Source organism: Aulonocara sp. 'chitande type north' Nkhata Bay, linkage group LG23 (genome assembly GCF_057382095.1).
Source record: "Aulonocara sp. 'chitande type north' Nkhata Bay isolate Kocher_YH1m ecotype deep benthic linkage group LG23, A_spYH_male_GT1.1, whole genome shotgun sequence".
Classification (NCBI taxonomy): domain Eukaryota; kingdom Metazoa; phylum Chordata; class Actinopteri; order Cichliformes; family Cichlidae; genus Aulonocara; species Aulonocara sp. 'chitande type north' Nkhata Bay.
In genome coordinates this window covers 49,488,576-49,504,009 of record NC_141365.1, presented here as the reverse complement: position 1 = coordinate 49,504,009, position 15,434 = coordinate 49,488,576, and the positions used below count along the sequence as shown (strand labels likewise).

Below are 15,434 nucleotides of genomic sequence, written 5' to 3'. Positions count from 1 at the left end.
ACAGCGAGATAACGATGCTCCAATAACCAGACTTGTTTTCCTTTCTGCGCTGATTTATTGAAGAATGGCCTCTGACCATTGCCTTCTCTTTGACCATCGTAAAACTGAAAGTACAAAATACTGTATTAGCTAACTAACATTGTAAACTAGCTTGTTACACTCTTACTGCAAGCTAACAGTAGATTACAGCTCAGTATTCAATACCATCGTTCCCTCGAAGCTGGACAGGAATCTGCAGGATCTAGGACTGAGCAGCTCCCTCTGCAGCTGGATCCTTAACTTCCTGTCTGATAGACGCCAAGTAGTCAGACTGGGCAGCATCACCTCATCCCCCATCACACTGAACACTGGTGCTCCACAGGGGTGTGTACTGAGCCCTCTCCTGTACTCACTCTACACCTACGACTGCACAGCCACTAACAACTCCAACATCATTGTGAAGTTTGCGGACGACACTACAGTGGTGGGTCTTATCACCAAAGGTGATGAGACGGCTTACAGGGAGGAGGTCAGCGCCCTGACCCACTGGTGTCAAGACAACCATCTCACCCTCAACGTCGCAAAGACAAAGGAGTTGATAGTGGACTTCCGGAGGAGCAGAGAAGTACACACCCCCATCACCATCAACGGCGCTGCTGTGGAGAGTGAGCAGCTTCCGCTTCCTTGGTGTACATCTGGCTGAGGATCTTACGTGGTCAGTACACATAAACAAAACAGTGAAGAAGGCGCAGCAGCGCCTCTTCTTTCTCAGGAGACTGAAAAGATTCGGCATGAGCCCCCGCATCCTCAGGACCTTCTATCACTGTGCCATTGAGAGCATCCTCACTGGATGCATCACCACCTGGTACGGCAACAGCACCGCCTACAACTGCAAAGCTCTCCAGCAAGTAGTGCGGTGCTCTGAACGGATAATTGGAGGTGAGCTTCCCTCCCTCCAAGACATCTACAGGAAGCGCTGCCCGAGGAAAGCGGGGAGGATCATCAAGGACTCCAGTCACCCCAGCCATCAACTGTTCAGACTACTTCCATCAGGAAGGAGGTTCTGCAGCATCCGGTCCCCAACCAGCAGACTGAGAGACAGCTTCTTCCACCAGGCCATCAGACTGCTGAACACGTCATAGACACCTCAGCTTCACTACTGGAACTTCAACATTATGCACTACACACTAGGGCTGCTCGATTATGGCAAAAATGATAATCACGATTATTTGACGATATTTATTTAACCCTTTAAGACCTACTATAGAACCAAGTCCACCAGAGCTTTTTTTTTTTTTTTTTTACATGCTGTAGTGCCATTTGTGGGAGCATTTCAAGTTGCTATACATCAATACAACTGTTATAGCCCATATTTTAATAATATGTCTGCATTAAGTCCATAGTAATTACATAAATTGCAAAAAAGTGCAATAAACTACAAAAAAAATTGAAAATCGCTTTTGTTTTGTTTACATATATTTCTACTTGGAGAAATTTAAGAGGTTTATCCCTCAAAACTTTAAATACAATAAAGTTGCAAAAAATAGTTTCCCACCACAGGAAATTTATTTTGAGTGTCTTCATAGTTTTATTTTGGAGATACAGCAATTTTTATATACTGCAGGAAAAACAAAAAACAATCCTATGATGCAAATTTGCAAAGAAAACAGCATGTGCATCATTTCACTGTGGGAAGTGTTACGAACAGCTGATAGGAACGGCAAAGCGTGTTTCTGGAATATTATGTTTTTGTTCCTGCAAGTGCTTTTTATGCAATTTTTGCAAAGCTATATGTGGAACGAAACCGTGACCTAGGACAAGCTGATGGCATAAGATGTAAGTACAACTCCTCCGGTTTCATATGCAAAACAAATTATTGCGCTAGCTTACACGGTTCAGGTTCTACAGGGATTTAAAAATAGTTACGCAAAACGGAGCGTGCTGCTCTGACCGGCTTTAAAGGGTTAACAATGACTTTAAAAAAATAACATAAAATAGTGTGCAACACCACTGAAGTTTTTTTTTTTTAAACTCTCTTTTCAACCAACGGCAGTCACTCTCCAAATAACTTCTGCTTAGCTTTCCGAGCTTCCCTCGGGTCCTCTTAATCAGCGGTCTCCAACCTTTTTTGCGCCACGGACCGGTTTATGCCCGACAATATTTTCACGGACCGGTTTATGCCCGACAATATTTTCACGGACCGGCCTTTAAGGTGTCGCGGATAAATGAGGGAGGGGCTAATAATCGGCTCAGTCATTTTTAATGATCGTTGAAAGCCCAGATCGTAATCGTGAATAAAATTCGATTAATTGAGCAGCCCTACTACACACTGTATATAAATGCCACTTGTTTTGCACATGTCCAACTACCAACCTCTGTATATTTTATTTTATTGTTTACTCTATTTAATTTGTAAAATATGTACACACACACACACACACACACACACACACACACACACACACGCACGCGCGCGTAGAAAAACATATTTAGTATACACATCCAGTAATGTATGTACTATTATATATTGTACATATATTTATTAGTCTCAGATTTAGCCGTTCTTATATTTTGCTTGTTTTACGTTATTGTATTTTTGCACACCTCTGTTGCTTGTGAAGCTCGCAAACAAGAATTTCACTGACATGTACTGTACCAGTGTACCTGCACATGTGATGTGACAATCAAAGTGATTTGATTTGATAACAAGATAAAACTTTCAAATGTACAAATTATCGTACCATTTTTACACAAAACAAAAGATAATAATTATTTTATCGTCACTCATACTTACAGACATATCTTGTCCAAGGCAACAACATTTTAAGGTCCATATCAGCTTAGAACGATAGCTTTCCGCCATCTTTGATTTTTTCACCTTCTCATTGTTCCTTTCCCAAAGTAGTCAAACCCATATTACAAAGCAGCCACTAGAGGGAGCTCTAGGGCCGTTTGCAACCATAATATCCAGCTTACCTTATAAAAGGCAGAACAGTAACTATAGTGTTTGCAATAAATGGAGACATTTAAAAACAGAAAGCTATCATCTACTGTGATTCAAGTGTATAAACTAAACCACATAAAATGGCTTAAACTGAATATGGTCACGTTTTATTTTTTGTGTGGCCATTACTGCATTTTAATGGTGTTATAGATGCTGTCGAGGCTAAGCCTACATTTAAAGCCACTAAGCTGTTTGTTGGCAGGTTAATGCAATGTCACTGGTATGAATAAACGTATTAAACTTAGTTCAATAACTGAAACCATACTTATCTTGTCCTTTAGATTCTTTATTCCAACACAATTTAACATAACAGCGCAGCGGTCACAATCTGTTTGCTCCTTCCCAACAACAACACACCTGCTGCTAATGACCTATCTACCTTAAATAGACACACCATATGTAACACAAAAGGTGACCCCTAGTGGCATACATGAGGTACCCACACAAAAATGGCTCCTACAGATACTGAGCACAAATATGAGTACAGAGAATTTCCAGCAAGCTTTTAATACTGTCACAAAAAGGTCTAGAGGGATTTATCAGCATCATCCTGTCAAACTGGTTTTATGGTGGTTTTGATGAGAACAGATTATAGCTTGATCAAGAAGACCAACCGTCGAAGTCCTGTTGGGAAACCTTTGCACTTTTTCAAGGTGTGAGTATCATCAAGTGTAGCAGTGATGTCCTCATTGGTCGTTGACACAGTTGACAACTTGTTTGAGGGATGAAATTGTGGCGTTTTGGTCAGAAAGTTTATACTTGTAAATCAGACTGCAGAAATATTTCTGAAAATGTAGTGGTTTGTTTGTTTGTGGTTTGTTTGTTTGTGGTTTGTTTGTTTGTGGTTTGTTTGTTTGTGGTTTGTTTGTTTGTGGTTTGTTTGTTTGTGGTTTGTTTGTTTGTGGTTTGTTTGTTCATGTTTTTTGTTTGTTTTTATTTCAAATATCTTATAACAAGATGAAACTACAATTGTAAACGCAATTTGTTTTTTTGGTTTTTTCTCAAACTTAAGTAACTGAAACCTTTCATTGAACTACAGCAGAAACAGATTGGAAATGCCAAGTTATTCTAACACTAGTGGACTTGTTAAACAAAACATTTGTTTCACTTCTTTCTCAACATGCAGCACCATTAAGAACAGTGGACCAGCATAGTTGGTCTGCATGAGCACACTTACTGCAACAGTTGTACATGCTGAAACTGGTTGCTGGCAGCTGATGTGAAGAAATGTCTGGACACATCAAAAGTTTTCTTTTCATTTTCTTCCTCCCTTGGATAACATACACATGGCAAATAAAAACATGTAACTAGGGTGACGTGAAGTGTGTATCATCAGATTTAACTAAAATATAATGAGGCTGTCCATCTGTGAAGTAATTGTTCCTTCAAAAACCACTGTGACAACAGATTTTATTTCATTCATTTGATGGTTTTCTATTCTGTATACTGGAACTTTTTAATAGCCCCCCTGTCCACACATCCTTGACATGAGACTTTCTGCAGAGTTGCACATGATGAATGCACACAAAACTTAAAGTGTTGCTGTCATATTTTCTTGGATGTGGTTTGTTGTCATAATCAAGAACGTGTCTTATTTTTTATTTGTTTTGTTGCTGATCGGCCATTGGACTGCTGAGCCTGCAGTGAACAGCCAGTCACTGACTCTTGATGCTAGAGCAAGGACAACTGAGCTCTCTCTCTCTCTCTCTCTCTCTCTCTCTCTCTCTCTCTCTCTCTCTCTCTCTCTCTCTCTCTTTTAAATAAATAATACGTTCGAGCTGTTTATGTTTTTGACTTGTTATGGACTCTGACTGGCAATGGGAGGGCTGGCGGACTCATATTATGGAGGTGGAGGGTAGACACATTTTGTGTGCAAGAGACCACATACTACAGTGGTGATTGACACAGACTTCAATGGACATTTAGGTGAAGGGAACAGAGGTTATGAGGTGTTGGGTAGGTGTGGTGTTTAGGAGAGAAATCTAGAAAGACAGATGTGGGGCAGATTTTCCAAGTGGAAATGGCCGTGGTGCACACATACTTCAAGAACAGGGAGGAACTTGTAGAAATATATGAAAGTGGAGGAAGCTGCACACAGGGCAACTAAATATTATGCAGAAGGTGAAATCAAAAAGACAGGAGACAAGGAGGTGTCAGGGAGAATGCAGCTATGCAGCATCAAATGGTAGTTTGAAGGATGAGTTTGGACATCAAGAAGAGGAAGTGAGTGAAGGCAGAGACATGCAGGAGTATAAACAGGCTCTGGGTAGTAGGGAAGACTTACCAGATGGCTGGGATAGTACAGCTTTATTGAGATAAACTGCCAAGAAGGGGTTTGACGTCTTCTCTGCACAGAAGAAAGGGAAAAAAGAAAAGTGATTTTGAAAGTATTTGAAGGAAGAGATTTACAAAGAAAAAGAAGTGTAGTTAGCGAAATGAAGAAAATAGACCAAGAAACTGGGAGGCTAGGCATGTAGCAGAAAGAGGTGACAAAGGAAAAGGCTCAGTGCCACGTATGTGAAGCTGGACCCCAAGGAAATGAGGGAATGAGACTTGCTAGGCAGAGAGTGAGTTTGAATGGATGTTCAAACCCAAAAAAAAAAAAGATATATTCACATAACATAGATTGAAAGAAGCTGCAGGTGGCACAGCAGCTTTAATGTCTTCCAGACAGGAAGTTTTGGAAAGAAATATCATCATTTCCCAGATTTTACTATCTTAGTGTTCTGTAACAAAATCACTGTTGTGCGCATGGTGTTAGAGATGATGATGATTACAAACAAACTTAATGTGCTAGTCGTGCTTTTCTTGAGGGATTTGTCCTTCCACCAGTTTTCATGTACGTCATTGGAATCATTTGTATTCACTGATTCTGGCACTTATTTCATCAAACCAAACTCCAAGTAAATACTTTCGGCTTTTTGGTTTTGTCAAACGAACTAATGTAAAGAATGCCTGGCTGTGCACTACACCACGCAGTGGGAATTTGTCTTCTCCAGTTAAATTCAGGATTAACTTGCTTTATAACACAGACCTCAAAAGTAACCGTTATAACCCCAAACACAAGAAAATGTGATCTACAGCACAGTGAGAACTGGCAACGCTTATCTGGAGGGGTCAGAGTGAATGAACTGGACACCTGTAGAAGCAGGATTTGATTTCCACTGATTTCCTTTCCGATCCGATACCAAGTAAAATTCAGGCTGGTATCGACGATACTGATCTGATACGATACTCTGTACAAAAACTTATTTTTTTACTCTATCTTTTATTTTATCTCAAATTATAGCGTCGTAATGATCACAGGACATCAGATTACTTGTTCTTATCACTTAATGATGCAGAATTATCATATAGAAATGAAAAACCTGAAGTTGTGGCTATTTGTTGCCTGCCTGCAGCATTAAAGGACTCCGTGAGAGACGTCTGTCTCGCCCTGGCAGCACCTCTCCCTCTCCTCCTCTTCAGTTCGCCTCAACATACGCTCGTCATATTCTGTGATGTGATTCACTCTGAGGTGTTTGACCAGGTCAGCGGTGTTACCACAACACCTCACATTCTTGCCACATGTATGGCAAACCACGTCTCAGCTGTTCGTGGAGGTAAAATACGTCTGCACATGACTCTGTTTACGCTCAGCCATTGTTGTGAGTGTGCACGCCAAGGGGCCGGACACAATGACGGGTATCGGAGGAATCGATATTTCAGTATCGATCCGCACATCACTAGTTGAGATACGTTTTAAACTGGTCCAAAAAACAAATGCATATTTTCCCGAACCACTGTTCCTTGACTAAGGTGGATAACGTGATGAGGTCAAGGAAGGGTGTGACGGAGATTTGATTGAAAAACTTGCAATTGTCGTCCGTTAAAGTTTCACGTTGGCTTTTTCATCTTGAAAGCCCTCTCTGCTCGTGTCCAACCCGTGTGAACAATCACAGATGTGAGAAATGTAAACAAACCGTCCGCAGAACGCTGATCAGGTTATTTTAAGCGCAAGAAAACAAAAACGTTGCGCTCACCGTCGGCGTCACGGACGAGGCCTGGGGGTCCGGGCCCGTCCACAAAGGTCATTGTAACACAAATCATACGATTGCTAATGAAAATGCTATAAAGCTACATCGCAGATAAGTCTCTGGAGTAACAATCAAGGCCATGTTAGTTATTTGATGAATAGTATCTGTGCCACTCATGGCGCATGACTGAGGAGGACGTTGACCTCTGCAAGTCAGGAAAGTCTGCTGCTCATTGTATAAATATGAGATGTTTTTCAAAAACCAGCCATCATCTCGGGAGGCTGACTCCAAAGTACCATCTCACTTCAAACTTGCAAAACAAGTCGAGTCGATGCGAGCGCACTGCTTGTTTCTAGTTAGTCTTTAAGGATGACAGCATTAGTCTGCTCCTTTGTATGAAATAAAGTGAGTCGAGTCCATGTGGTCTGGCACCCACCCACATTTCTCTGCTAGTGATCCATGAGGACTCCACCTTGTTGCCAGTTCTCTTGTGTGGAAGCTTCAGGAAATGACAGCTTCACTCTGACGTGTGTGAGCTGTGTGAGGTCTGTGGTTAGAAGTTTACAGTGTTTGCTCTTTGTGTCGTCTGTAATATGCTCTATGGCTTTAAAAAAATGGCCACATGTTTCTGTAGCTGAATTTGTCCATCTCTGACCTTCTGAGACTGTATTTTCAAACAGGGACGTTCTGACTTTTCTTCACCTTGTACTTCATTCTGCAAATGTTTTATACTCTATTAGAGTTATTACATTATTCTGTTATGCTATAAAATCAACCCCCATATAAGATCGTACTTAAGAAATACATTTAAAAAACCTTCCTGTGCAAATAACCCAAGTTATCTAGAAGAAATAAAAACTGCACCGCAAACCAAACTCAGGTGTTCGACCTGTTGAGCTCGGGAAACTAACTGGTGTTTCATTTTAGTGAGTGCTTTGTTAGATTCCTTCATTTGAACCAAATGAAGTTGATTAAAGTTGATGCACTGATGTGTTTGAAGTGTTTTGTTAGTTGCGATGGATCTCCTGCTGTCTTTTTTCCTCATTATTAAAAGAGGATTTCTTTGAATTTCAAACATCCATTTCCTGTTTATCTGGTCCCGGGTCACAGGTGCAGCAGTCTAAGCAGAGAATCCCAGACCTCCCTAAACAACCACTTCCTCCAGCATATCCAGGACAATACTGAGGCATTCCCAGGCCTGCTGAGAGATATAACCTCTCTAGTGTGTCCTGGGTCTGCCCTGGAGACTCCTCCTCATGGGACAGGCCCCAAACACCTCACCCAGGATATTTTTAATTAAAACATCACAAATAAGTCGTCAGGTCTGATGGTCACATTTGTGAGATTCAACCACCATAAAGCAGAGATCACACAGGACACACTGTGTAACCCTCAGCTCAGGTGTGTTCAGGACATTTGCTTGGAAGAAGCCGTCTGTGGATAAATCCTGCTCTCCACCTCAGCTGTCAGGTTTATCCAGAGAACGGCCGTCCTGACTTCCAGCAGCCCCACAGTCCTCGTTTCTAATAAACTGGCATCACTGAAATGAACTGTCTGCCTCGCTGTTCAATAATCTGCTCTTTGCCAATTTCCCAGCAGAAGCTTCCACTCATATCAGCATTTTTCTGTGATTCTCACATGAACTAAACATAAAAAGCTGAAGCCAACCTCAGAGTTCCCCGTAGTGAGGAAGAGTTTCCTCTGAGCCACAGCTGAGTTTGATGCGTCCACAAAGGAAGACTGACGGGAGGACAGACTCTGGGAGAAAGGCAGATATTAAAAGATATGAATACAAAGTACGGTGCAACAAACAGGACAGCAGATTATGAAGAGCGGTTAGACCTTCATGTGTCAGTCATTGAAATGTGATCAAAGTTACCTGTTTGACATCCTGATAGAAGAAAATCAGCTTCTTGGATCCGTTTGCAGCAAAGAATTCATGGATCAGACTGAACTGGAAGAATCAGACATTAATGACTCAAAGGTTCAACTCTGAGGAAGGATCACGTCTCTGAACTTACTCTGTCATCAGAGACGATGGCGTCTTCCACCGCCGCCTCCTCCAGGCTGCCGGCGTCGGCCAGCCTGCTCATCAGGTATTTATGTCGGGCATCCAGAGCTGCCCGCCGTTCCTCCTTCACGGCTCTCGCCTGTTTGGCTACTTCTCTCCTCGCCTCATTGGACAGCAGCATCGTCCTTTTACCAGACACCTGGAGAAACATCAGCTCAGTCTACAGACGCAGAGACCAGTGAGAGCTTGGCCCAAACATCTGCAGGTTTCTGAGGACCACGTTTGACCCTGACTGGAGGCATCGATTCTGAGTGTGACTGCCTAAACTGAGCTACTGTCCCCCCTCCACTGAGACGTTGTCCTGTGATGTGTCATGGGGGGAAGTGTTCCTCACGGTTGGACTCGTGACAAGTTCAGTCAGTTTATTCAAACTTTAAAAAGACGCATTTTCAGTCTCTGGATTTCAGCAGAAACAAATGTGAACACAGCACTTTTTGATTGAGTATAAAAGGATGAAAGAGTCAGTGATTAGTAACATTGTTGCTGACTGATGCTGTTGTAGAGCTGTCTTTGGATCCTCACCTTCCTGGAAGCCTTCCCTGGATTGCTCATATATCATTAACTTGTTTGTGTTCAGTAGAATCAGGTGTTGTGGATGCAGGTCGTAGCTGTGTGAGGCCTGTACAGTCAGCGCTGTGTGAGCGCTGTGTAACGTTAGCTTAGACTTCTTTCTGTTGTTATCATCCTTCAGGTTAATGTTGTTTTCATTATGCATCACAGGAAGTGTGGGTGGCTGTTAGCCTCACAGCTCATGGAGAGTTGCTGCTGCTCTGCCTCCTTTTTGATGTTTCTGCTCTTTGTGGCTTTGTGTTACTTTGTGTCGTGTCTGAAACAAAGTGAGTCCATGTTACTAACTGTAGTCGGCTCTCTGTCTCGTGCACAGCTGACTGTTGTCTGAATGAAAGTATTTTTGTACTTTGTGTAATCTGTTGGGTCTTTGAGCCCTTTTTAAACAGCATATGAGCCATATGTATGTGTGTATATGAAAGGTTGTTTGTAAGACATCAAATTGTTGCTTATTCTAGAGCTGCTGCTGTGCCTGATTGGTCTACTCGCTCGAAACTGAAGGTTGACTTGATTCTTTTGGTGTTTTACATTTTGTCAATAAACCAACTTCTTTATGATTTGAACGGCGTCTCTGACGTGTCACAGGCCTGTCAGCTTTCTTGGTGATTGGTATAGATTTGAGCTTCATGCTCTGGCTGTTGTTGGGTTTTCCTCTTTCATATTAAAGCTTTTGTCCTACATTTGGCTCTAAAGTCTAATTCTAATCCCAGCACTGTGTCTGGGTGTGTGATGCTTGTTTTCCTGCTCTTTCTCATGAAACAGTCACAACATTCTCAGTCCAACTTTCACTCTTTGCTGCGTTTGCTGCAGCTGCAGTGAACATGGTGCCGTTTGCCTTTAAGAAAGTTGTGCACAAAGGCTTTTTCTCTAGCAGACAGCTGTGTGGCTAAAAGTCAGATCATTTTTTACCACCTCAGTCACACTGGACTGAAACAAGAGTGAAACTAGGAAGAATCAGAGTTTGTCCAGTGACTGCACTGATTTGCTTCATATTCACAAACTGATTCTAAGTAGTTGCATCAGCTAATCACCCGGACACTGAGCGTCCAACACGCTCCCTGAAGGGAAACGATTACATCCTCCAAACAATCACAATCTGTCTCTGAACGACTGGAATTATTCTCTGATTTGTGAATAACTGGAATTTATCAATGCAGACACGTTGCCAACATGATGAAGTCAGTCTGAGTCGCATCTCTTTGGCTAACTTAACTCAAGTGGTTGCCGACTATTCTGGTTCTATTCCCATATAACAGCAGGGTTGCTGAGCACCTCTGTCACTCTGCACTTATGTTCCCAGTTCTCTTTTGTGGAGGAATTTTCCAGGAATTCCTGGGACCAGCTTTCCATGAGCGACCCGATCAGGAGCGACTGTCCTGGACACTCCCAGCATCACAGGGACTCACAAACCCGTCTACCACAGTGAGAAGACTGATGGTCACAGGCCCACATGTAGCTTTAGATCACACGTGTGCACTTCCTGTGGTCACTGCTGTAACTCTAGACTCACCGAGGGGCCAGTGGTTGGTGAGGCAGCAGCAGCTGAAGTCATGTGACTAATGGCTCTCAGCTTCTGTCCTCCTATTCGCCGGTGTCCTTCACCTGTCACACCTGGTCAAGAAAGAGTGAGAATGTTCAGAGCTTTAATGGAAAAGAATATTATTACATATAAAAGGCCTCTAACAAGTATTGTAGTGTTAATCAGGATGAAGTCCATCATGAACACTTCAGAGTGGTTCAGACAGTCGGTGTTTCATCCACAGAGCCTCCAGTCTGCATATCAAAGCATCCTGAGGAATGACAGTGAAGCCCGAGTTCCCCTCATTACATTCATGTGTGTGACTGTGAGGAAAAGGTGATTGTATGAACGTGTGTGAGCGAGTGAATGAGGCTTGTATCAGAGTGGAGATAATGTCAGCGGCACAAGCTGGACGCTGCAGGTGTCACATGTGAATCTGTGCATCAGTGTCTGCACCTTTGTGGAGGTGAAGCTCAGGAGGTTTGGATTTGTTCAAAGCTCTGTCTGCTCCATCTTTCTTTCCCTCAGGCCTCTCCAGATCAGGAAGGAGGTCCTGTTCTCCTTCTCCCTCCTGGATTTCTGGATCCAGGGAAGGATCAAAGTCTCTCAGCCCAGCATCAGAGCTTCTGGCTGGGGGAGGACTGGAAGTTTCAGCTGGAGGCTGAGAGCCTGGATCTGCCATCTGAGTCACAATTCAAATATTCTCAGTAATCTCAAAAAGCAACAGAAAGGTGCCATTTTCATGAGCAGTGGGTTATCCAGCAGTTTGATTCATGTCAGCAGCATTTAGTTTGTAACTGCTGACTCACCTCTGGCTGTGTCCTGCTCTCAGGGTCACAGTGGACACTGCACCTTTGACCGAAGCTGCAAAGACAGTCAGCAGGGGTCTGGATGCATTCAGCACCACGTCCTTGTTGGGCAGACACCTTCAGTGACAGGACAGTTTATTATGCTGGTAACGTTAATAAGTCTGATCACCTGTAGAGCTCATTTAAACACATCAGCTGTAGAACATCATGTGTCATGGCGTGTCCAAACTCACAGGCTGCATCCTCCTGAGGACCCGGCCTTCAAGGTCTACGTGGGCCGGGTCCTCCAAAGGTCGGGTAGGCGGGAAGTGAGCGGCTGTGACGGTCTGGCCTTCAGATCCGCGTCACCGCTGTCTGGGTGGAGTTTAATAAACTCAGCCGTCTGCTCCTTGCTGTCTAAAATCTAACAGGACACTGGAGTAAACTCTCGACCGTCTCACACTTCTGTTTAATCACTTTTCTGTTTGACGTTTATTCAGCTGTGTGAAAACTGTAACTTCAGCCAAACCAAACAAACAACACTGAAAAAAGCCAAACGATAACATTTTTACGTGATCTAAGTGACTTATATATCATGTTTAAACCTGAACAGCCAAAGGCCGTGGGGGTCCAAAAACGATGTGCCGGGAGTCCGCTGTTCTCGCCGGCTCTAATGACCCTCGACCTCCCGGTTAGCTATCCAGATGGTGGGTAACAGACGTCTCCAAAAACGTCAGAGCACTTTTGCAAATATGTGATATCTTGACAAACCGAGCAGATATTTGAAGTTTACACTCCTACATTCTCAAACAGGAGCCCCAGCAGAGATGGATGGCTGGCACGGCTCTCCGGAGCCCCCAGTCAGAGCAGATGCAGGGCCAGCAGGTGTGGAGACCCCTGGCTGAGGCAGCTGAAGCTGTGGGTGGCTGTCAGCCAGCTCAGGATGCCTTTTGGGCTGCAGCAGCATAAAATCCTCAGCAGGCTGGGTAAGCTTGCGTGAGCTCTCTGTGGAGGCTGTTGCAGCTGAGATGGCTCACCCGAGCGGTGCAAACTTAGTTACCTTCAAGGCTCCAGAGTCAGCTGAGGTCAGCAGCTCAGCCTCTGGGGAGGTTACAATCCCTGGAACAGCCAGGTCTCTACAACCAGAAACAGTCTTTGCATGTGCAGCTTCAGAACCAGACTTGAAGTTCCAGTTAGTGTCCGATGTCCCAGAAACACTCAGGTGCTCACTGAGCAATCTCTTGAGGCCAACACTCAGAAAATCAAACAGTCTTTGAGCCTTTGTGGGAACATTTATCGTCTGTGCTGGAAAGGTGGAAACATCTGGGAGATGCAGCCTTAACACACTGGGCTTCACAAGTCCTTGGAGGCAGCTCACTAAACTCAGGGATGCAGACAAAATCAGCACTTGCAGGAACACAATGTGCCCTCTCACAATGAGCTTGGAAGCATAAACTGAGTTTTCCTCACTGACTGTTTTAGACAGGATTGTGGGAGCAACACAAAAAGCAGCTTCAGCTGGAAACACACAGTTTAGTGTCTTTGCTGCTCGCTTTAAGTCACAATAAACAGGAAACTCATTGTGTCTCATGTCAGAATCACTCATATACAGGACAGGAAGAGGCGGAGCTTATTTCCTGCAGGGAGAGGTTAGCAGTCTGTGTCTTTCTCATTTCTGACTCCTAAAGAGCTGAAAAACACAGGCTGTTATTGGCTGGCTGACACTGGGATTAATGTCCTTGAAGCCAGCAGTCTTTAATGTCCAGGTTCAGAACGGGCAGGTGAAAAACAGTCCTTTATGTCCTCTGATGTTCAATAAACTGTCCTGATTACTGAGGGAGCAGAGAAAGTGTCTCCATCACTCACCACAGCTGGATGCTCTGAAATCCTGGAATCCAGCTGTGGAGAGGAGCGCCGGCGGCGTGGACGCAGTTTAGTAATCAGGGAACGGGAGACAGGAGGGAAACACAGCTGGGACCAATTACACACACGAGACAGGAAACAGTAACACAGGACTGTCAAAGTAAAACAGGAAATATAACACAGAGTCCAAAGTAAGGAGACGTGGGACACAGTGAAGACACAGAAACAGAAACCAGAACTATAATCACAAAACAAACTCAGAAACATAAAGAGTGAATCAGCTGATTCAGTGTTTGTGACAAAAACATGGATCCTGGTTAATAACTTTTATTTGTTTGTTTCTGTATTATTTTGTGTATCGTTCTTATGAGCTGTTGTTTTGTCAGTGAAATATTATTTCATTGTTTTAAGCTTTTTGTTGACTTTGAAGTGCTTAAGTTGATATTTTTGAACATTTAATTTGTTCGATTATTGTCGAGTCGATAAAACTGTCAAACGCACAGCTGCTTCCAGCACGGCCGGAGGAGAGGTGGCCGAGCAGACGCACAACACACACAGCTCACAGGTTTGCATTTCTAGATATTGCAGATGTTGCAGAAATTGAGAGTAAAGAACTCAGAGATCCAGCGCTGTCTCCTGCCCCTTATTTATACACCACAACACAACGACAGGCGTAACTCACACAAACGGGTAACATGAGGCTCAGATGCTTTGGACGTGTTCACATATACTGGACACAGAATGATGAAGATGGAGCTGCAGGAAGGAGGAAAAGAGGAAAAACACAGAAAAGATTCACAGATGTGGTGAAAAAGGACACGACAGCTTCTGTTTGTTAGTTTGGTTTTTCTTTATTTGGTAAAGATTCAGAAATAAAGAGAAGATCACATGTTTGAATATTATATTAACGTTCTGTAATTACAACAAGTTGTAAAATCTTTCCAGAGTGAGACAGAGACTGTGCAGAGACTGTAGAAGGACAGAGCAGCAGCAGAGCAGTCCAGATACACTGATGATCCTCTGTCAGATCCAGAGGGACACACAGGGCTGATGCTGGACTCTACATTGTGTCTGACAGTGGAGCTGTTCTCAGAGCAGTTCACTCTGCAGCACTGACAGTCATCTGCACTTCATTCCTCTGTCAGTCACTGCTGGATGAAGCTCTCCTCTCCACCTCCCAGTAACATGGCCCAGTCAGAGCGTCTCTACACACAAGCTGCTGCTGCTTCAACCTCTCTGGATCATCAGGACACAGCTGCTCCTCTCTCAGCACACACACCGTCCTGTTTAATGCCATGGTTGCCACCTGCAGAGAGAAGGAGGAAGAGCAGAGGAGATAAACGAGTGTTTCCAGAGACTCTTCATCAGCTGTCAGTCAGTGATGCAGCACATCCAGTATAAAGAGCAGCAGGGACGTCAGTGCTGGGACTGTACTAGGACTCATTGTTGCTTCACTTTTTCTAATCTTTGGATTTTTATTGAAGTTGCTGAAAATGTTTTTCCCTCCTAGTTTGAGTTTGGACTTTCATTCATTAGAAGAACCTTGGTGTGTCCACTCTGAGCTCTGTAGGAACCCCAACAACAAGCCCAACAATCCAGATGGACGGTTCCAGCTGTTAACTGGAGG

The 15,434-nt window shown here is 43.6% G+C and overlaps 1 protein-coding gene across 1 annotated transcript; it reads right to left on the bottom strand.

Annotated features, from left to right (window-relative positions):
* Positions 1–8,613: 8,613 nt before the first annotated feature.
* On the bottom strand, positions 8,614–11,838 carry LOC147302907 (dynein axonemal heavy chain 5-like). Its single transcript, XM_086284511.1, has 5 exons — positions 11,613–11,838; positions 11,148–11,248; positions 9,021–9,209; positions 8,879–8,953; positions 8,614–8,757 (listed from the first exon to the last, which is right to left on the bottom strand). The coding sequence occupies exons 1-5, from the start codon at positions 11,836–11,838 to the stop codon at positions 8,614–8,616; spliced, it is 735 nt and encodes a 244-aa protein (XP_086140637.1).
* Positions 11,839–15,434: the final 3,596 nt, after the last annotated feature.

Bases quoted from the DNA above. Each gene is read 5' to 3' on its own strand.
- LOC147302907 (XM_086284511.1), bottom strand. From the start codon at position 11,838: ATGGCAGATCCAGGCTCTCAGCCTCCAGCTGAAACTTCCAGTCCTCCC. The intron at 9,210-11,147 runs GTGAGTCTAGAG...ATGTTTCTCCAG, and splicing joins CACCAACCACTGGCCCCTCG to GTGTCTGGTAAAAGGACGAT. The intron at 8,758-8,878 runs GTAACTTTGATC...CCTTTCTCCCAG, and splicing joins TCTATCAGGATGTCAAACAG to AGTCTGTCCTCCCGTCAGTC.